We start from the raw sequence: 21,045 nt of genomic DNA, 5'->3' as shown, positions 1-21,045 counted from the left end.
GAATTGGGAGGAGCCTGGGGAAGAACTGAAGGACCTGGCTTGTCCACCAGCCTCCTCCTGGGAGCACCACACTCGCCGTCCCTCACCCGGTGGGAAGGCTGTGGTCCTGATGTGCTAGGTGGGCACAGACTAAGGACGCCGGTGGGCATGCACACAGTGCCCACAGCGGCACCATGTCCTCCCCGCTCAGCTGCCTATCTTAGGATCACTGTCCTGATGTCAGTGTGGTCACCGTCACTGAACTGGGGCTCAGGTTCTAGATCCGACGATCAGGGGCACCTGCTCAACCCACCTGAGCTGCACAGGGAGTGGATGGGGCAGACCCTGAGACCAGCCTGTGCTCCGGACAGCATCGTCCGGTGCGGGAGTCAGGGGTAGGACCTGGGGACACCCTACGAAGGCGTTTCCTACAAACTCAAATCCCCAAGAGCAACTTAGTTGTCTGTTATTCCCTTTTCCTCTCTCCTTGCAGGAAGGGGAGGGTGAAACATTCCAGAACCTTCTGGAACACCCCAAAAAGCTGCGCCCTGCTTATCTGGGTTGGCTCCTGTGTCTGGGTGTTTTCTTCAGCTCGTCCTCTGGTGGGGCCTCGCAGTAGGGAGCTGTAGGTGGCGGAGGCTGTGGGCCTCCACATGGTGGCTGCTTAGTGACGGGGCTGAGCAGCGGGGGGCAGGGAGGCAAGGAGAGCCCCCACGGATGGGGCCCACCCTCTGAGCCAGGAGACGCTGCTCCTGAATAAGCAGGCCGTCCCCACCAGGGAGGCGGGCATCCGGAACGTGTTGAGCTGCGGGTCCTGCTCCGTGGGTTAGGCCGTGTCGGGCTCAAAGGATAAACGACAGCTTAGGTCCTTTTCAATAGACTGCACAGCTCAGCTCCGCTCCGAGGTCCTGGAAGAGGGGAAAGTGAACGTCCCCAGAATAAGATTCATCCCAGGGGCAGCTGCTCTAATCCACTCCCCAAAGGGCTCAATATCCCTCTTTAGAGCCGAGCTTAGGAGAGGGCGGCTCCCCCACCCGAGCCTCCTCCCTGGGGATGTGAAGGAGTGACAGGAGCAACTGCTTTGTGCCCAGGGCACCCACATGAGGCCGCTGGGGCCCGTCCGTCCTCTGTGATGGTGCTCAGGGGCTCTGTCACCAAGCAGCGACCATGTACCAGAGAGCCACCACCACCCCCAGCCCAGTGTGGGGGTGAGTGAAGACCTCATCCCTCGCGGGGGGCGGACACCCGAGGCTCACAGAGACCCTGGGAATATCCCAAGACTGCACAAGCGCTCCGGAGCCCCCGCCAGGCAGCAGCCAGAAAAGCAAGTCTGAGAAGTGCTGGCCCTCGGTACCCCCGGGACTCAGAGAAGGCCAGATCACCGCTGTGCACAGGCATTCAGGGCAGCCCAGCTCACGGTGGCCAAGGGACAGCAGTGTGCCACACATCCACACATGGCATAGCTGTCACCAGGGAGGAACCATGTACTGATTCCTGCCACAGTGTGAGTGAGGCTCAGGAGCACCATGCCAAGGAAACCCAGCACGGTCCAAAAGGCCACGTGAAGATTCCATTAATACCCAGTGTCCAAAGTGGGCCGTCCACAGAGTCGGAAAGCAGGTGAGCAACTACCAGGGATGAAAGTGGACTCCAGCAGGGTACAGAGCTTCTTTGGGGGTAATGAAATCGTTTGGGAAATAGACTGGTCATGGCTGGGCATGAATGAAATGCCGCCGCAGTATACTCTTTAAAACAGTTAACCTGATGTCAGGTGAACTTCACCTCAATTAAAAAAAATCAACAAAAAGGAAATGCTGAGTCTGAGTCCCTCCTGTTGGCTGAGCCTGAGTCTCCCTCTGGTTGGCTGAGCCTGAGTCCCTTCTGAGAAGTCTACCCTGTGGGATTCTGCCTGCTGTGACACAGCGGGAGCTCTGGAATTCCCACATAAAAGGAGGTCTTAGAAGAGTGGAAGGGCCCTGGGATCATGGAGGGACAGAGTCATGAAGCAATCCCTTTGTCTCAGAGCTTCAGGGACTTCAGACTCTCTCTGAAGTCAGTGAGGACTGCTGAAGGCAGCAGGGCCAGCAGGCCTGCCCAGTGCAGGCCGTGTGCCTCGGACATGCAGGGCCTGCATGGAGAGCCCGCTGGCCCTCGCCTCCTTCTCCCAGGAAGGAGGCTGGATGGTGGCTGGGGAAGAGTCAGGGGCACGTTCTGTTGGTGTCCGGGCGCTGCCCTGCCGACTTCCGTGACCTCAGGACAACGGCAGAAGCCCCTCTGCCTCAGTTTACCATATGGGAAAGAAGGCCAAGGCTGCTTCCTGACCCTGGCCTCGGCTGTGAGATTTTAACTGAAGTCTGTGGGCTGCTTGGCAGCTGATGAGGAGGAGGGCAGACCTGCAGTGGGTGGCGACATCCCAGGTCACGGACACCGAGCACTTGCCACACACCCACCCTGCACGTGGCCCTCACACCACTTGCCCTGGTGATGGAGGAGCCCCAGCCTCACTGACACACAGGTTCGGCCCCCACGGGGGCTACGGAACCCACCACCCTCTTGACAGTGGGGGAGGAGCCAAGTGTCCCGTGTCTTCTCTTGATGGAACGTGCGTAGGTACTGACCAGGGCTGCTGGCCCCACCTGGCACCCCAGGCTCCTCCCCAGGCTCCTCCCCAGGCTCCTCCCCAGGCTCAGCAGCACGGCTTGGGAGGAGGTAAGTAGGGGGGAGGGGGGCTGTCTCTGGGTGACCAGGTCCCTGGGGAGCCACTGGGGAGCTTTGAGGGTGGGAGGACAGCAGGGGGCCCAGGGAAGGAAGGGCCCGGCCGTCAGCAGCTTCCCCACGGGGGCCTCAGACACCACTCCAGCCCGGGGTCCAGGGGCCTGGCCTCCTGGGACTCGTCCCCGTCACAGCCCCCAGGCTGCCTTTCCTGCCTCGCCCCGGCACTCAGCCTCTGGACTGGCGCTGTCCCTGGACCCCAGGCTCTGCCTCCCTGCTTCTCCAGGCCTTCAGTCCACCCCTGCACCTTCCCGTCCAGGGCCGTCTTTCTTTCCCCCTGGACACACTCAGGCCCAGAGCCACCCCTCCTGGCCCCGACCCCCGTAGCCCGCAGTCTCCAGGACCCAGGCCAGGGCCCAGGACCTCTCCAGCTGCCTCCATTCCACTGCCCCATGCGCCCAGCGCCGCAGGCTCCCGGGCACCTGCCTCCTCCTGGGGGTGGGCGGGGCATCCTGGGCAAGGTGTGCAAGTGCCTGCTCCCACACTCACAGCAAGTGTGCAAAGGTGCACTGAAGCCACCCTCCCGCTGCCTGGGTGTCCCTCTCTTCCTCTTGGGCCACCTGGCTTCCCTCCACCCGTCCCCTGAACCTTGGGCCCAGAGTCTCTCCCTCCAGGAAGTCCCCAGAGCTCCAGGGGGCTCCTCCCAGCTCCTGCCAGTCCATCTGCACCTCCCCGCCCACTCCCCTGGGGACTCGGGAGACACCAGGAGATGGGTCCTCCTCCTGCCCAGCACAGTGCGGGGCTCAGCCAGATCACCTGCCTCTGCCGGCCTCTGCCGGGTGTGCGTGCCAGGCCCACAGCCAGCTCCTCCCTGGACAAAGCTTGCCTGCGGCCTGCCTGGCTCTTGTCGGGGACAGCAGGCCCTGAGAGCCCCCTGGGTGGCTGGTGCTACAGAACCACAGCCCTGCCCTCTAGGTGAGACCCCCCCCCCCAGGGACACATGACGGGGAGGGGGGGTGCGTAACAGGTCGGGTTTGCGGGAGTAGCCGGCTGCTGTGGAAAGAATCAAACTGCTGCCAAGTGCTGGGCGGGGGGAAGGAGCTGCAGCCTGGGACTCCCGGAGGCCCTCTGGGTGGTGCTGGGCAGGGACCAGCCCATTTCCAGGGCTCCAGCCACAGCCCGGGGCCCTGGCAGCCTGTGGGGGCCATGCCACAGCACCCGGGGACTAATGGGGCCAGTCCACCAACATTTTCTGGGATTTTGAAATGCAGTGTCATAAAAATAAACATGCTTACTCTTGTCTTGCATAATTGGCTCCCTAAAGAATCCTTGCGCCCGGGAAGCCGCTGTCCTCGCAGGAAGCGCGGCTCTTGTCAGCATCTGGGTAGAGTCCTGAATCTTCGCCATGAAGACGAGGGGTGGGGCCTGGCTCAGCACTGCCCCCCCCCCGGGGTCCATCCCCCTCCTGATGACAGCTCCTTCCCACGGGGGAATGTCGGCCTCGGCCTCTCCAGAGGTGAAGGCTCAGGTCTCAAAGACTGGCCTGGTGATCTCTTGCTAAGACCCTGCCTAGGAGTGGACTCTTAAAAACAAATACCCGCCCCCCAAAACCAGGGCTGCACGCCTAGAGGCCTCCCTGCATTCATGGGAATCCCTTCCCTCGCCGGACGCCTCCTTGTGACAACTCGCAGTGGAACTTGTGCTCCTCCTCAGGGTGGGCCGTCTGGGAGGGTGGCCACGGGACACTGACGTCCAAGGTGAGCCCAACTGCTCTGATGCTCCCGAGGAAGCAACTTGGCACTGAGTGACTGTCACCAAGGTCAGGCCCAGGAAACGGAAGCAAGGGTGGGCTGGGCCCGCCCCACGCCTGCTCTCCCCAGAGCCATTCCTGGGTGGCACTGCAGACCCACAGCTGGCAGGTGGGCCCCAGTGGAGGACCCCCAGCAAAGGTGGGGAGAGCTGAAGGGACGTCCCCACCTGGCTGGCCTCAAGCAAGAGCAGCCCACGTGTCCCAGGCCAGGCCCGACGGACACTGCCCTGACCACCAGCACGGGCTTCCGCTGTCAAGGGCCCCCCACCACTGCTGTCCCTCCACCAGGCTCAGGCCTTCACCTCCGTGTCCTGGATTCTCTGTGTGTAGCTGGGCTCAGCCTGGGGGACATCATGTTCCTCAAAGACATTCAAACCCAGTGGGTCACCTTCTAGAACAGGAAGCTCAGGATGCCCCGGTTGGGAGGGTGATGCTGGAGCCCACTGCCTGGGGCTGAGTCCTGGCTCTGCTGTTTGCCTGCTCTGTGACCTGGGACAAGTCCCTCAACGTCTCTGTGCCTCCCTGGGGTGGGGGGGAGATAACCAAAGCACCTGTGTCACAGCAGTGTTGCAGGGATGAGCTGGGACGTGCAGAGGACATAGAAGGGTGGTGGCCTGCAGGGGCGCCCTCTGGTGTACTGCACACTTGCCCCTGCGCCCGGCCCTCCTGCACAGGAGACCATCTCCCACCCGTGCCCAGCCTGGACAGGACCACGGCCTACAGCATGTCTCCCTCTCCACGCCCCAAGACCTCAGGGTCCTTCTCAACCTGGGGCTGCCCAGCAGTCCACAAGGGGCAGCAGGGTTAAGATGTCCTCTAGCCCCAGGCCTAGAGTCCCTGTCCACACCCACTGACAATCCACAGCCAGGGCCCTAGGGCAGCTGGACCCTGACTCACATCCACTCATGAGGGGCCAGCCCAGGAAGGACACCAGGAGCCCACCGCCACCCCATAGCCTGAAAGCCAATGTGGCCAGGGCCGGGGCCTTGTCCTCCCCTCCCAAGATGCTCCTTATCCGCTTCCGCTTCCTCGTCTAAGAAAACAGGCTCCACTCCACGTATCGTCCGCCACTGGAACCCACGGGGCCTGCGGGTGAGGGAGCCTCCCGACCTGCTGCAGGACGGGGCAGCGAGACCCGAGCTCTGAACCAGCCTGCAACCCACCATTGCCTCTTCCCCAGACACGTGCCCAGAGCCCTCAAAGAGGACTCCATGGGACAGAGTCCACAGTGGCTTCCTCCGAGGACATCCAGCCTGGGTCCCAGGGCCCAGAAGGCCTGGTGTGTGTCCTTTAAGAGTGGCCACACGAAGCCCTTCTTCCCATGAGTCCCAGTGTCCCCACCGCAGCGTCTCTGTACCAAGGCAGAATGGAAAGTTTTGTCCTTGTCTTTGTGTCACCGGGACGCTGCACCGTGGAGCTCACACTTGTCACCCAGTCATGTTTACTGAATGAGAAATGAGGACCGGGCCGCGGCCGGTGCCGTGCGCGCACGGGGAAGGGGCGGATCTGGCACAGAGGCGCGACCCGGCACCAGGAGCGCTGTGGCCGCAGCGTCCACAGCGTCCACCCCAGGGCAGGGAGCGCGAAGGCGGCAGGAGAACCCACCTGGTTCCCGGCAGCGCGCGCACCAGACCTGAAGGGGACCCAACCGCAACGTCCACCAGCGCCTGGAGGACACACCGCAGTGTCCACCGTCTCCACAGTGGAGCCTGCCCCGGGCAGGGAGGAGTGACGTCACGCGCCCCAGGGACCCCAGGCCGTGGAGGAGGAGGCGGGGGAAGGACCGCAGGTGTCCCCTCCACCCTCACAAGGATCCCGGCAGGTGAGCGGCTCGGAGGCCGGGAGGGACCCAGGGGAGCGGGGCAGAGGCCAGGCCAGGGCTGCGGATGCGCCACAGGGACAGTGCCCAGCACTGGGCACACTCACCCGCGGCCGACCACTCCCCACCTGGCCGTGGAGCGTCAGGAGCGCTGTCCCGAGCCCTGGTGGATTCGGCGACATATTTATTTTTAATGATTAAGTAGACTGAGCAGGAGGATCTGTGTCACGGAAACGTCTTCATCTCCCCTCGGCATTTCGTTAACTCTTGGCCATGAAATCAGCTCTCATCTGGAGAAGCCTCTGACTGACACCTGGGGGCAGGGAGACTGGCCAGACCCAGGTGCTGACTCGGCTCCAGAGCAGCAGCGGTTGCTTTTATCTTTTATTATTTTTTTAAACTTTGTTTTCTTTTCCCCAAAAGGACCCTGTGTAACTTAATAGACAGTTTATATAAAACAGAAATAGAAATGGATTTTATCTACAACACGAGTGTCACAGGGGATGGAAGAAAGTGCATAAAGGGAGTTGGGAGTCCCCGAAATCTGGATTCAAATCCCAGCCCTCCCTCCAGTAGCTGTGTGACCTGGGGCAAATTACTCTACCTCTCTGAGCTTCAGTTTCATGCTGTGAAGAATGAGAGCAACAATTTGAGCCTCACAAGGATCATGTGCGTGGACGGCGACCACTTAGGTGGGGTGGGCAGCTCAGTGCGTTTTGGTCACCTGCCACAAAGCCTTGGTTATGGAAAGTCCTGGAAACATGGCTGGTTTGGGCACCTCCAAGCTGGGTGGGAAGACAGGAGGAGGAGTGAGGGGCACCCCTGGTAAGAGCTAGAGGCCCACAGCTGGATGGGTGGTGCCACTGGGCTCTGCCCCTTGCTCACAGGGCCCCGCCCCAGTTCTTATCCTGCAGACCCAGTGAAGTGAGGAGCGCAGAGCCGGGAACCAGCGCCCGCCTCTGACAAACCCGCAGCCCCGGCTTCACTGAACCAGAAAGAAGACGCCTTGGTCCCTGCCTTTGGCTCCGGATCCTCCAGCCTGGTCTTGAAGCACCCTTCGCGCCAGCGTGGAAAGTGGGACTGACCCCGAGCAGCCTGCTCTATTTTCGGAGCTGACCTGATTTACGTAAGGATCTGGACAGCTCCTCTTATCCCGTAATTATGCACCGGGTCATTTATTACTGTCACTGATGATGGATCTCCTAACAGCAGCCACGTGCACACGCTGCACCCTGTCCCCAGAGCTGGGCAGACACGGCCCCGCCTCCTGCGAAGGCTTTGCAGTGCGCTGGCTGCCAGGGAAGCCGTGCCCACTCCCACATCACCGCTGACCGCGTTCCCCAAGAGGGAAGCACCGCGCACCTGTACCCGCCCAGCTCCCCGCCAGACGGCAGAGAAGCCTGCAACCACGCTCGCCTCATCTGCCAGCTGTCGACTCAGGGACCCGCAGACAGGCACTCAGCCATCCCTGCACCCCTGACCCCGGCTCCCCTAGTGGGAACATCTTGCAAAAACACAGTGAATGATACAATCAGGTCATTGACAGGCAGGCGGTAAAGGTGACATTTCCACGGCCACAAAAGTCCCTCCTGTTACCCCACCTTGGTATCCCTAGAAACCACTGTTCTATTCTCATTCCTAGGACTCTGCCACTCCAGTGCTGTGGGAGCACCATGCCGTCTGCCCCCTTTGGGAATGGCTCCTTTCTCACTGGGCATGGTCCCTGGAGGTCCGTGCAGACAGACTGTTGGGTGCACCAGTGACCCTCGTTCTTACCATGGAGCACTGGTGGGGCAGGGCACCAGGGGAGCTGCTGCAGACTCTGTTGCTCTTCCGGGCAGCCGGAGCAGCTTCCTTCCCCACCAGCACCCTCAGCACCATCTAGTTCCTCTGTTCCCTGCTGGAACTTGGTGGTCAGGCGGGTTTTGCTCCTGCCCTCCAATTCCTTTCACTAGTGGTCAGTGGAGCCCAGCATCTTCCCACCACTCTCTGCAATCTGAGTGCCTCCTCTGTGGAACATCCTTCTGATTTCTCTCCTCCCATGAAGAGCCCTTCATACATCCCCGATGCTACTCTGCATCAGATGTGCAGTTCAGAAATATCTCCTGCTCCGTGCGTTGTCTTCTCAACTGAGGAGTCTTCCATAAGGTGCATTTCATTCCGAGGAGGTCCAATTTATCAATTTTTCCATCAATGGATGTTGTTTTGGGTGTCAAGTCTAGAGACTCTTTTCCTGAAGCATTCTTCCTGTTTTCTGAAAGTTTATGGCTGTATATTTTGCACTGGATTCTAGGATCCGTTCTGAGTTAATTTCTGAAAAAAGCATGGGACTCGAGGTGCATTTGATTTTCTTTTTGGTGACGGATGTCTGGTAGCTCCGGTGCCCTTCGTTGAAAAGGACACCTCTTCCCCGCTGATCTGGCAAATTTAGTTGAGCACACTCGCACGGTCCCCTTCTGCCTGCTCTGGTTCACAGATCTCTGCTCCTTCACTGCTGAACGCCGTCCCACCTCCTGCTGCTCCACAAGTCTCACAATCCGCTGTTCTTGTCCCTTTGCCTCTACCCATGAGTTTTAGAATAATCTTTCTTATATGTATGAAGTTCTTGCTGAGATTTTGCTGTAAGAATGGCCTTAAATTCTCCTGCAGTTAGACAAGTAACATCCTGGGTGTGACGCATCCTCCAATCCATGAACATGGTATGTCTTTCCATCGACTTACAATCTTAGATTTCTTTTATCAACTTTGTGTCATTTTCAGCATAAAAAAAAAAAACCAAAAAACTCAGGGTAGCTTTTGTTGGTTTCTTGCTACATCCAAGCATTCCATCTGGGCAGCTGTAAATGACGTTTGTAACAGGCTGCATCCGGCATGTCTGCCAAAGGCCCCCAGGTTGGCGCTGTCGGGAGGAGGTGGAGCCTTTAGACGGTGGGCCTGCTGGGAGGAAGTGAGGTCCCTGAGGGCATGGCCTTGAAGGGGACCCAGGGACTCTGCCTCTCCTTGCTCTGTGGCTTCCCAGCTGCTGTGCGGGGAGTATCTCCTCTGCCACACCATCTGCCGTGGTGCACGGTGCTTCCCAGGCCCCACCAGCACTGGGCGGAGGCCTCTGAAGCCATGAGTCAGAATAATGTCCTCCGTTCAGGCTGATTCGTCCCAGGTTCTTGCTACAATGAAGGAAAGCTGGATCTTTGGTGTTAGTTTCTGATCTTCCTGCTTGTTGACAGAAACACAACTGATCTTGTACAATTAGCCTGTGCTCCGTGACCTGTGGACCGCTGGCCAGGGTTTTGCTGAGACATGGTACAGTCCTTCCATGGCCCAGGTGGACAGCTGCATTTTTCTGCTGGCCCTTGTCCCTCAGTGTTCCTGTATCACACTGGTTAGGAAGTCATCCTGGTCTCCTGGTAAATGAGCCATTTCTCACGATGAAGAACGGAGTGTGAGCAACAGGTCTGACAGGTGTCCCCCATGGGGTTGAGGAAGCGCCCGTTCCTACTGCACTGAGGGGTGCCGTCGCGAGCACAGGTCGGCCGTGGTCAGTGCCTTCTCTGGGCCAACCCATGTGGCTCCCTAACTCTCTCTGTAGATTTTTGACATGGCAGACAGCACTGACTGATTTCCCAGCGTCAAACCATCCTTGTATTCATGGAATGAACCCCCCTTGGCCACGGCGTGGACTTCTCTTGGCATATCGCTGAGTTCTATGTACTAATATTTTATTAAAAACTCTTTGCCTGTTTTCACAAACAATATTGCTGTGCTGCTCTGTGGTTTGACGTTTCTTGTGCTTTGGTTGGGCTTTGATTTCAAAGTGATGCCAGTTTCATCAAATGAGTTGAAGGCATTAATGTTTAATGGCATCTCCTGGTGCCAGGCTCTACCCATGGGGATTTTCCCCTCCTTCAGTCTAAACATCTTCCAAAACCAGGCCTTCCAGGAAACAGTGTGAACGCACCCCACAGCCCCCACACACCATGGCTCCTCCGCCAGCACGGAGCCCTTTGGAGACCCTGCTCCTGGAGCAGCTGGTACCTGAAGCCTTCCTGGCCCTTCAGGATGACAGACAGCAGGATCCATGTGTCATTCAGAGAAGGTCTTCACATCAGCCCTTGCTGTCAGAAGCGGCTTGGTTTGATGCTGTCACAAGGATCCATAAGTTCAAATCCCAGGGTCTCAGTGGGAATCTGCCCTGCTTAACCCAGTTGGTGCATTCAAAATAATTAAATCAGATCAATATGGAAGCTATCTCAGACCTTAGAGAGCTTCTGTTTAAATCAGCTCCAAATGGGGGATTTTCCTTCAATACAAATTACTGGTACCTAAGGAAGGGCGACCATGGGGGATCACATGGTCACCACAGCAGAGGCCCTGGGAACCCAGACGTGTTCCTCCATGCTCACTCAGCCCACCTTTCAGACACCACCTCCTGGGGGCTGTGTCTAGCAGCAAGCTACCCATCTGGTGGGCAATACCAACTCACCATGACAGCCCACTGTCCTACCTAGCCCTGGCCAGCCTGGTGGGACCAGGTGCCCCTCTGGTCCTAACCACGCCTCCTGCCACGATTCTTGGTTTGGATTCACAGAAGGAGCACTGCAAGTTTGCAACGCAACCCTGTGAGGGCCGGGAGATTTGAAGAACTGGTTGTTCACTTGGCGACAGGGTCCCTGGTCATGTCTGCACCGATACCTAGGATCCCAGCTCCTCACACGACGTGCTCACCTGCACCCCACACACTCACACACAACACACGGGCACACTCACACGTACACAGATGTGCACGACCAAGTTCCTGGTGCAGGCCCTCAGGAGCTGACATTCAAACCAGGCCTCTGTGCCCCTTTGCCATGTCTCCTCCTCCTGGAGGCCCAACACGGGAGTCTCTGGGCCTCTGTGACGTGCTGGTGCACAACATGGGAGTCTCTGGGCCTCTGTGACGTGCTGGGTGCAGGGGACAGGACCAAGCTGAGCCTGTGCAGATGAAGCTCAGGGACCCTGGGACATCTGACCTCCTGGGGCATTCACTCAGGAACTGCAGGGTGCAGGCCCAGTGCTGCCTGGGATGTCCAGGGGAGCACATGTGCGCTCTGAGAGGCCAGCTCTCCTTTGGCAGCCAGCCCAGCCTCTGACCCACCTTTGCACCTGCTGGTCTCACCGTCAGTCACCTGACCCCTCCCCCCTGACCTCGGGAAGCCTATTACACTGAGCAGTCTTCCACCCCCCACCCCAGGATCCTGCGGCTATGCTCGTTACACACTGGTGGGAGAGGTGCCCAGAGGGTGCAAAGGCTCAGCTGGCACAGCTCTCTGGGCCACAGGCCACAAAGATAGCAGCCACAGCTCCCCTTGCTGCTCTGGTGCGGGCACACCCTGGATGGCACGGGTGCTCACAGACGCCCCAGCGGGTAAGGAAGGAAGCTGCCTGGTGGCCTCCAGCGCCCACGCTGGACAGGGACAGTGCTGAAGGCAGACACTCGGGGGTGTCCTAAAGACACCGCTTCTGGGTTTCCCTCGGAAATGTCTAAACTGACCCGACAGTCACCAGTCCCGCGTGGCAATCCGGAAACCGGAAACGCAGATGTCTTCTAAGAATAAGTCACACACCTGATCCCAAGGCAGCGAGGGACAGCGGACACTCAAGCCCATTAACACCGTTTCTCCTCGAAATGACCACAGTCGGGTGGGACTGGGTTAAATTAAATACATTTCCAATCTTTTCCATCTATTTTCTCACGCAGCTCCTGAGAGTTGGGAAGCACCGACGTGGCTTGTGTTTCTGTCTGCAGGGAGTGCTGGCCTCTCCCCGAGGAGGAAGACTGTTCCCTCCCTGAGGGCAGAGACGGGCTGGCCCGTGGGTCTGCCGTGCGTCTGCTGAGGACGGTGGGTGCCCCCACCCGAGCACCGAGGAAGAACGCAGGGGAGGATGAGGCTGAGAGCAGAGGCCAGTCCCCAGGACGGGGGACATGGAGGGCAGCCGCTTATCCAAAGTGACTTCTGAGGCTCCTACGGGGCCCGGGAGGGGGCAGTTCAGAGTAAAACCCCGAGCAGGTCAGACACACCACACACCCAGCGCTCCCTGCCCAGGATGGAGGCCAAGGCCTCTCTTGGAGGCACCTGGCCTGCCTCCATCCCCTTTCCCCAGGGGAGCGACTGCTCGAGTCCCCACCAGGGCTGCAGGCAGGGTCTTCAGCCCCATCTGCCCCGGCCAGCAGCAGCTCTGCTCCCTCACCCACAGCCAGGCCTGCACCGCACCCCCCCTGTTCCCGCCCACGGCACCCCCTCCCTCCAGGCAGCTGAAGGTCTGACACTGTCACTCCTCCTGAACTGATAATGACGGCAGAGCTGATGGCACGGTTTCTCCTGAGCATCTCTGTACTCTGATCGTGACAAAATCCTCAAGCCCGAGGAGCCGTCGCTGTGGGTAGGATTGAGAGCACCAGGGAGCCAGGCTGAAGAGCGAGCCTCTATCTGGGGCAGGAGAGCACCCAAGCCTGAGGCTGCGAGCGCGTTCCTGGATCTCCGTGCGCAGCCGGCCACAACCCGTGACTCGATGAAACAGGGGCACTGTGCCACGGCGACACACTTTCCGTCCGCAGACACCCCAGTGTCTCCTAGTGCCAGACCCTCCACCGCACTGCCCACAGGGTGGCTCAGCCGGGACCCTGCGCTCTGCTCCAGGGCAGAACAGGAGCCTTGCACCGAGGTCCTGCGTGTTCCCAACCAACACAGCCCCTGCTCCTCACAGCCAGGTTCATATTCCTGCTGCTGCTGCTGCTGCTGCTGCTGCTGCTGCTGCAGTGGCGGCCCCTTCGAGCTGCCCCAGCAGAGTCAGGGAGCAGCGTGACTTCCCTAGGACAATGGGCAGCAGAGCCCCAGGAGCCACACAGCTCAGGGAACTGCCCACAGGGCTGGCAAAGACGGGAAGGCAGACAGGTGGGGTCCCGCCTGGCCCTCCTCCTGGGCCTGTACCAAGGGAAAGCACCATGAACAGTTGAAGTCCAGGGAGCAGACCACACAAGCGCAGTCTGGGGTGAGCTCAGAAGGCGCAGGCCACAGGATGTGAAGCACAGAAGAATTCAGCTTTGAGCCACCAAACTTTTGGGGGATGGATAAAGAAACCAAGTTGGTCTGGAGATGCAGCTCGTAGTAGAGAGCTGGCTGCAAACGTGCCAGGCCCCAGATTCCATCCCCAGACCAGAGGGGAAAAAAGAAAAAAAAAGGTGTGGCCTTTTCCAGAGCTCCCCCCGGACACAGACACAGACGGCCCTGACTCCTCTCTCTGTGCCTCCCGTCCAGCTGTCGGAATGCCCAGGTCCTCTGCAGACACATGACTTGGGACACACTGTCCTCCCCTGGGGCTCCTCTGGTTTTACTGTCAATATTTACCAACTTTAAGATCCCAGCGACCAATGGTAGGATCCTGGTGCTGTCATCTGTCATCGGAGGAGCTCTTGGCCAGCAGCGCTCAGGCCACTTCTCTGTGCCTGCCTGTCCCAGTTAACTCGGGCCATCCACAGTCAGGCAGGTGCCAAGCTCCCCAGCAGCAGGACAGGCCCCGTCTTCACCGGAGTCCTGGAGGGGCTTTGGGGATCTGGCACTGAAGCAGCACCCACCACCCCTGGTTGGTTATGGTGGGGTTCAGGTCGTGACCCTGACGAGGGGTAGCAGCTGCCCTCCTCCACCTGGGTCTGGCCCCAGCCCCGACAGGGAGGGAATCCAGAGGGCCCAGGGCACCCTGAAGGCCTGACTCTGCCATGGGCACACTCGGGCCCGACTTGCTGCTCGCAGCAGATTAACTGAGAGTTAATCTGAGTTATGTAACCACCGCTCCCCACTCGGTGGCCTCATGAGTCACCAGCCCCTTTGAATTCCTGGAAGGGGTCTCCGAGGAACAGAAAGCAGGGTCAGGTGCACCCTGTTTGTCTGCTCTGGCCCCAGCGAGCCCCTGCTCCCGCCTCCCCCTCCTGTCTGACTGGCACTGGGCAGGAGCAGTCCTCTCCAGCCAGACTTCAAACGTGGAAATCTAGATCAAGGATATATTTGGCTTTCCAAGCTAATCTTTACATCAATTTGGTCTCTACTGACTTGTAACCCTTTGAAGAAAACTTGGCAGCTCCGTATTTAAAGCAGATGACTCCAACGCCACCCCCGGGAGGAGCCCCGGCGCTCCGGGCTCCGTGCAGACTGCAGCTGAGCTCTGGGCCCACCCACCTCATGGGGACCCAGGGAGCAGCCTTCTTCCACACCATCCAGGCGTCCGGTGGGCTCCCACCCAGTCTCAGGGACACAGGGCGCAGGGGGCACAGAGCCACATCTTCCACGTGCCTTGTTTGTGTCAGAGACAGAGGCTGGGACCAGGGTGATGTGTCTGGGGTGGGACACAGCCATCCCCAGAGCCACCCCTGCCAGAAGGCTGAGGCACACAGAGGGGAAAGCAAGCTGATCCCTCTCCAGGGACCCACAGACAGACGCCCCAGGGAGGCGCAGAGCTGTCTCAGCTCAGCTCCTGTGCTGCCTGGCCTGCTTCGCTCTCCAATGCACAGAGGCAAAGGAAGAGGTGATTAAAATAAATAGACAACAGAGACGGCTGGGAGGGGTCCACCCCCGGCTCCCCAGCAGGACCACGGATCCCCAACAAGGGCCGAGCTTAAGGTGGACGGACTCATGTTGCTGAAGATTTGAGCTGCCTCCTAAATTTGCGATTTATTCGAGCATTATTGTCCCTGATGGGTATCACAGAGGCTGACACTACACAGATTCCAGTGGCAATCAATTTAGTAGCAGCAGCTGGAAGTCGGCACCAGCCAGGATTCACCGGGAGCGCGGCGCTGTGGACAGAGCGTTGGACTCCATCCGTTGGGCTGTTCAGCTCCAGCTGCTGGGGGACTTTAGTCAGGGACAGTGTGAGCCAGCTCCGCGGGTCCCTGCGGGAGGCCCGGGCACATAACAGCAGGCACACTGAGGACTTGAGGAACCGAACGGTATGGTTAGACATGCCCGGGGCCCAGAGAGAAGGGGCAGTGAGAAGAGACAAGTAACCCCGAGGCACACAGCCTGGGAGTGAGCACGGGCCCTCTGCAAGGGGTCGCAGTCCTGAGCAGGCTGGGATGGACGTGGGAAGCTCCACTTGCGACCAGGCAGCCAAACTCAGAACTCGGGGCAGCCTGCTGAGTAAGCACACCCTCCCGGCTGCTGTCCCAGGGTCTCCTTCAAGGGCTGCCCTTCCCTGTGCTGGGAAGTAGCTTTGCATTTGGATGCAATTAGCACCACCACCACCACCAAAAAAAAAAAAAAACCAGAAAAGTAGATCGATTAGACTCCATCTGCTTCTCTCTCCTAAAAAGTCAAGGCTCCAAGTACAGCTCAGCTCCAACACAAAAGGAAATAACCATGCCCAGACTTCGCCTTGGAGCTGAGAAGCCCCTCCCCCAGGTTAAAGGAGACTCTTCCTGGCAGAGCTTGCACTGTCTTCTGTGGCCTCCACGGGAGGTTCAGCCTCTACCTGTCCGAACCAGCCTCCAAGCTCAGTAGCAAGATGCCCAGTGCTCACCTGGGGAGCCAGGCAGCAAACTTGCAAGCAGAGGCCCAAGGCTTTCTGGAAAGGAAGAGTGCACCTCCAGATCGTGAGCAAGAGACCCCTTGTTCCCAGCCCCTGTGCCTCCAGAGTGATGTGCAGCCACCAGACCCCCTGGCTCGGGCCTCTCACCCTAGCCAGGAGTCTGCACTAGCAAATATGACCGAGAGCTCTGCCATCAAGATCGCGGAGAGGTGACAGCTCATCCATAGAGGCACATTTACAGAATATCTCCCGTGCTAACATCGATGGGGAAAAAACAAAAGGTCATACTTCAAAATCACCAACAGAACTATTTCAGAAAGCAAAATCTCAGGAAGCTCTTAGGTGGGGATGCTGTAAAGAAATTGTTTTAGAGAATGTTGAATCAAAAGAGAGGTTTCTGTGCATAATATTTGTTCTCCTCTTCCCTTATCAAAATGAATTCATCTTTCAATCTAGTAACTTAGCAATAAAAAAAAAAAAAAAGCCTGAGCCTGTTCAAGTAAGTTGCCATCAGCAACCTAGTGGCAGGAGGCAGCTCCGGAAGCATTCAGGAGCTAAAGGTGACTGCCGGGCAGGGTGGAGAACTGTTTGGTCATTCACCAGGCCATGGGGTCTGGCAGAGACCCGGGACAATCCAGAGCTGAAGCGCATACTGCAGGCTGGCAGGGCACCTGGATCCGGGTCATCTGGGCAAAGCTGTCCTTGCTCCCTTTTGCCGACACCCCAAGCCCAAACCTTATCTAGCCCAAGCACACCAATCAGTTGATCCAGGCCCAGCAACAACCAACACCCCACAGGATCAGCTTCATGATTAACCTCTTAAATCCCACAGCCACAATCAAGTCCCGTGGACAGGCAAAGGGATGCCAATGAGAACATTTGACAATTTTCATGAGATGTGTTAAACAGCATTTACCCCCTCCGTGCCAAATCGACTCATAAATCAAGGGTAGCTAGAAAACCCTTGGCAGGCTAGTCCCCTTTCCATTTCTCAAAATCAGGACGCGCACTCATCCTCCCTCCCTTTGCCCCACTCCCCCCAGCTTCACGCCAGGTGGGGGCGGCGGAGGCAGCCTGTTCTAGCAACTGCTGACCCCCTTCAGCCCCATCGCGGGAGCGCAGTGCATCCCAGTGGACAAACTCGAGAACCGCAAGCAGGTTTTCTCCGCCTCCACCTTAAGTCCTCTTGGCTCTGGGCTCCAGCCCCGACCCCAAAGCACCAGCTCTGCAGGAGACCCTGGCCAGAGCGAGAGGGGTAGAAGGTAGCTCTAAAGGGGACAAGCGCGTTCTGGTTGGCCCTGGGGCCCCCAAAGCAGGGGCCCATGGAGTCAGAGTACCCGGGTGGGTGGGCAAAGTTTGCTGAGAAGGGTCCTTCTGAAAGCTCGCGCCACAGTGTCTGGGCTAGAACCCTGTTTGAGCGGGACCCTGGAGTCGGGGACATAGACCAGCACCCTGGCTCACCCACGCGGAGGAGTGTGTGCATGTGAGTGGTTCGGCAGTCTGCCTGCTGTTGCTCCCCCAGAGCCCGGGCTCTCCAGTCTCAGTTGCCCGCCAGCTGTGCGCGGCAGTCGGCCCGGAGGTCACCCAAACACAGCTGGGTCGTCAGCTGGGATCCTAGGAGGCTCCGGTTCAGTCCCGGGCCCAGAGGAAGAGATAGAAGGGCGGGTGGAGCGGCTGGTTCAGCTTTCCTCCGACTCCGCCTGCAGCGTTCTCCCCGGGAGCCAGGAGCGCTGGCTTTCCCTAGAAGCCCCGATTCCTGCGCCCGCCGCCGCGCCCAGCAGCCCGTGCCTCGCCCTGGGCTCCGGAGAGGAGGCGCGCTGGGGCGGCCGGCCAGGACACTGCGCTGCTGGCGCCGGCAACTGCGGGCGCGCCCGGCCAGCTCCGCTGCCCAGGTTGTTGGGGCGAACGCCGCTGCCCCGACCTCGGGACACAAGGGACCTAGGAAAACCGGCCGCTCCCTGCGGGGCCGCGGGGCTCTGGTCTCCAAGCGGCCGCCCTACCGCCCCGGTGCGCCCAGCTGGCCGGTGCGCCCAGCTGGCCGCTTTCGGGAAGCGCGGGGGGGGGGGTCTCTTTATTTGCAACATTGAGGAAAGCGCCGCTTCAGCCCAGCCCGTCACCCACGCACCCACACGCACCGTGTTGTCAGCCGGGTCGCTCACCTGAGTCCTAAAAGCTGTTGAATCCACATGGTCACGTTTCGGGGAGCAGAGCCTCAGACCTTGCTCGCCCCGGCCATCTGCGCGGCGCCCGCACCCGCTCGCTTCAGTCGCGGTCCCGTGGCGCCGGTCTCCGGCTCTCGGTCCGCCGCCGCCCGCCGCCCGCCGGCCGCGGGGCGCACAGCGAGTCAGAGCGCGGCCGCGCGGGGCTCCATGCCGGCCGGCGCGCCGCCGCCGTTGGGGCGCATGGCTCAAGCGGGCCGGCCCGCGGGGACGCACATCCTCTGGCCGGGGCGCGGGGCTGTGGCCCCCTCCGGGGGCGACACAGCGAAGGTGGCGGCGAGGCGGGGCGCGTTCCGGTGCTGTAGCTGCGAAGCAAGAGTCTGAAAAGGCGCGGCTTCGCCCTCCCGGGCGGCGGGGAAAAAGCCGGCGGCCCCGCCGAGAGCGGTGTGAGTCTCGCGGTGCGCGGCTTTGCCTCTAGCCGGAGCCCGGCGCCGAAGAGTCGGCGTTGCCCGCTGATTCGGACGACTGTCACTCCGGCGGACGCGAGTCCGCTCACTCGCCTCAGGGTCAGGGGGCTCTGTCCAGGGCTCCGCCGCCGACCGGCGCTGCTCAAGTTGCCCGGGAGCTCCGTCTGAGCGCTCGCTCTGCAGACGGCCGCGGCCCGGAGGCTGGCAAGAGGCGGGCAAGGGAGGCGCGCGGAGCGAGGGCGCCGTGGAGCGCGGGGCGTGGGGACGCGCGGCGGCGGCGCCGCGCGGAGGAGGCGCGCGGGGATCCCGGGGCCCCGCCGCCCGCGCCCACCGCGCCCTCCGCAGAGCCGCCTGCGCCGCTCGGCCGCCTCCCTCGCGCGTCTGCCTCTCAGCGCGCTCGCCCCCGCCTCCTCGAGCCGGTCCCAACTCCGCCCGCCCGGCCAGGCTCACGTCACCCGCCTTCCCCGCCCCTCGAACGGGAGCCCGAGCCCCTGGCCGGCCCCGGCTCTAGTTCACCACCACGCCTCGCTGTAGCGCTGCTCGCCGCGGGGGTCTGTGCCCAGCCTGGGCGACTCTGCCGGGGGCCTGGGTCTCCCCTGTTCCCATCCCCGGCCTTGTCCCGGTCCCCACCTTGGAAAGGCTCGAGAGAGGCCGCAGGCTCCGATTGGACCGCCTGGCGCCGCCGGATGGTGTTGCCACGGTAACCGGATGGCATGCGAAGCAGTTAGAGGTTCCGACCCGGTTACGAGTACGCCCAGTGGACTCAGAGCGCTGATTTGGGGAGGGGGCGTCCTCGAGGGAGGACTAACGGGCGCGTGGAGCGGGGGCTGTGCGAAAAGTTTCCTCCCGCGGGAGCTGACCGAGCGAGCGCTGCGCAGAAGGCTGCCGGAGGAGGCTGGGTTGGGTCCTGCTAGCCATTCGTTCTAGGGCTGCAGGTGCCGCCGACTCGCTGAGTTCCTGGTTGGAGCGTTAGTGTTTCTGACCCGATTATCCAACAGTCCCTGGGCAGCCCTCCGGGCTCTCCAGCAGCTGCTGCCTGGCCAGGCCCCAACTCTGGAGGCACCAAGACTTCCAGGGAACCTGGGCCTCCTTGACTCTCCACCAGTTCCTTCCCCACCCCAGGGCTTCCTCGGGGTTTACCCCAGGGAGCTGTATTTGCAAGAGTGTGAGTAGAGGCTGACAGCTTCTGAGGGTCCCTTCTGTCAGAGATAACCGTCCATGGAAGGCCGGATCTGCCAGCTCCTTGAACTGTTTGGACAGAGCCCTACTTCCAACTCTCCATGTTGCTGGGAGAAATACACAATCAGGAGCCTCAGAAATCAAGGCTGAGCAGCAGTAGAGGAGAAGCCAGACCAGGACCATAAGGAGAGTCTAGCTAGGGCCTCACCCTGCGCTCCCACACCCAGGAGGGATCGGTCAGCACAGCCTGCTTTGCAGGTGAGGCCTCCCTGGGAGGGGCAGCCTGTGGGCAGGCAGAGCCAGGCAAGCTGGGCTGGGACTTGCCATATCCCAGGAGGCCTCTCACCCAGAGGCTTCCAGCCTGCATCCAGCCGGAAGGAGGGACCCACCTGCTGCCCTACCAAGATTTCAAGGAAGTGGCGGGTGACATTGAAGCATGCTGGGAGGAGCCTGGACCTGGGTAGACCAGGTGCACATTTACTGACTGGAGTCCGGGGTCCATTATCTTCACCTCCCAGACCCTCAGTCTCCTCGTCTGTAAGATGGTTTCCTATTTCCTTCAACATAGGGATTTTTGCAAGGACTGAAGGAGTTGACCTCCCACACAGTGTGACTGTTGTGGTCTGTGTGCCAGTCACCCCAGATAGACAGCGGTGAGGTGAGTCAGCACTTTGTGTGCCCAGATCTCCCGGGTCTTCTTCCCCCAGAACCCTCATCTGAAGGGATTCTATTAAGCGGCCAGGGAGACAAGGAGGTCCTGCCAAGAACAAGCTGGACCCAGGGGCACCAGCAGAGGCTCGGTGCCCGCACTGCTGCCACCTAGCGGTGGCAGAAGCCGGGTGCTGCACTGACAGGCCTTTCCTGCAGCTGGAATATGGTCCCGGAAGAGCGGGGCTTGACAGTCTGGGGCCAGCTGGGCTGGGGGAGGGCAGACTTGACTGGGTCTGTGCTGGGGACCCCGTCCACAGCCTCATGGAAGCTGCTAGGCTGTTTCAGAACATTTTAAGTGCACAGATTACCACACACAAGATCATAGACACTGACATCAAAATGCATTCTCAAAAGACCAGCCTAGCGGGCGGGGTGCAGCTCAGGGGTGGTGTGTGCACAGCATGCGAGACAGGCCCTGGGTTCCATCCCCAGCAGGGCCCAGGAAGATTAAGGGCACACACTTTCGGAGGGCAGTGAGCTCTCCTCTTTATTAATGCATTAAATAAGCAATGGGCAGATCCCAAAATACCACGGTTTTGATGCCAAGATGAGTGGAGATACCTGCAGGTCCTGTAGGATCGTGTGGAGATGGCCGTGGTTGCGAGATCGGACTGTCACGAGTACTGTCCCGCCACTGTCATCTGTCACTCA

General features: G+C 60.1%; 1 protein-coding gene across 1 annotated transcript in view; it reads right to left on the bottom strand.

The window, feature by feature from the left end:
• The window catches only part of Ajap1 (adherens junctions associated protein 1), a 93,162-nt gene extending 75,096 nt beyond the window's left edge, over window positions 1–18,066 (bottom strand). The window contains exon 1 of the mRNA XM_026386140.2: window positions 18,038–18,066. Within this exon, the coding sequence (XP_026241925.1) occupies window positions 18,038–18,066 (29 nt within the window). The remainder of the gene's footprint in view (window positions 1–18,037) is intronic.
• Between the last annotated feature and the right edge of the window lie 2,979 nt (window positions 18,067–21,045).

This window comes from Urocitellus parryii, chromosome 11, assembly GCF_045843805.1.
Source record: "Urocitellus parryii isolate mUroPar1 chromosome 11, mUroPar1.hap1, whole genome shotgun sequence".
Taxonomy (NCBI): Eukaryota; Metazoa; Chordata; class Mammalia; order Rodentia; family Sciuridae; genus Urocitellus; species Urocitellus parryii.
The sequence above is the reverse complement of the archived record's forward strand: the minus strand, read 5'-3'. Positions and strand labels throughout refer to the sequence as shown.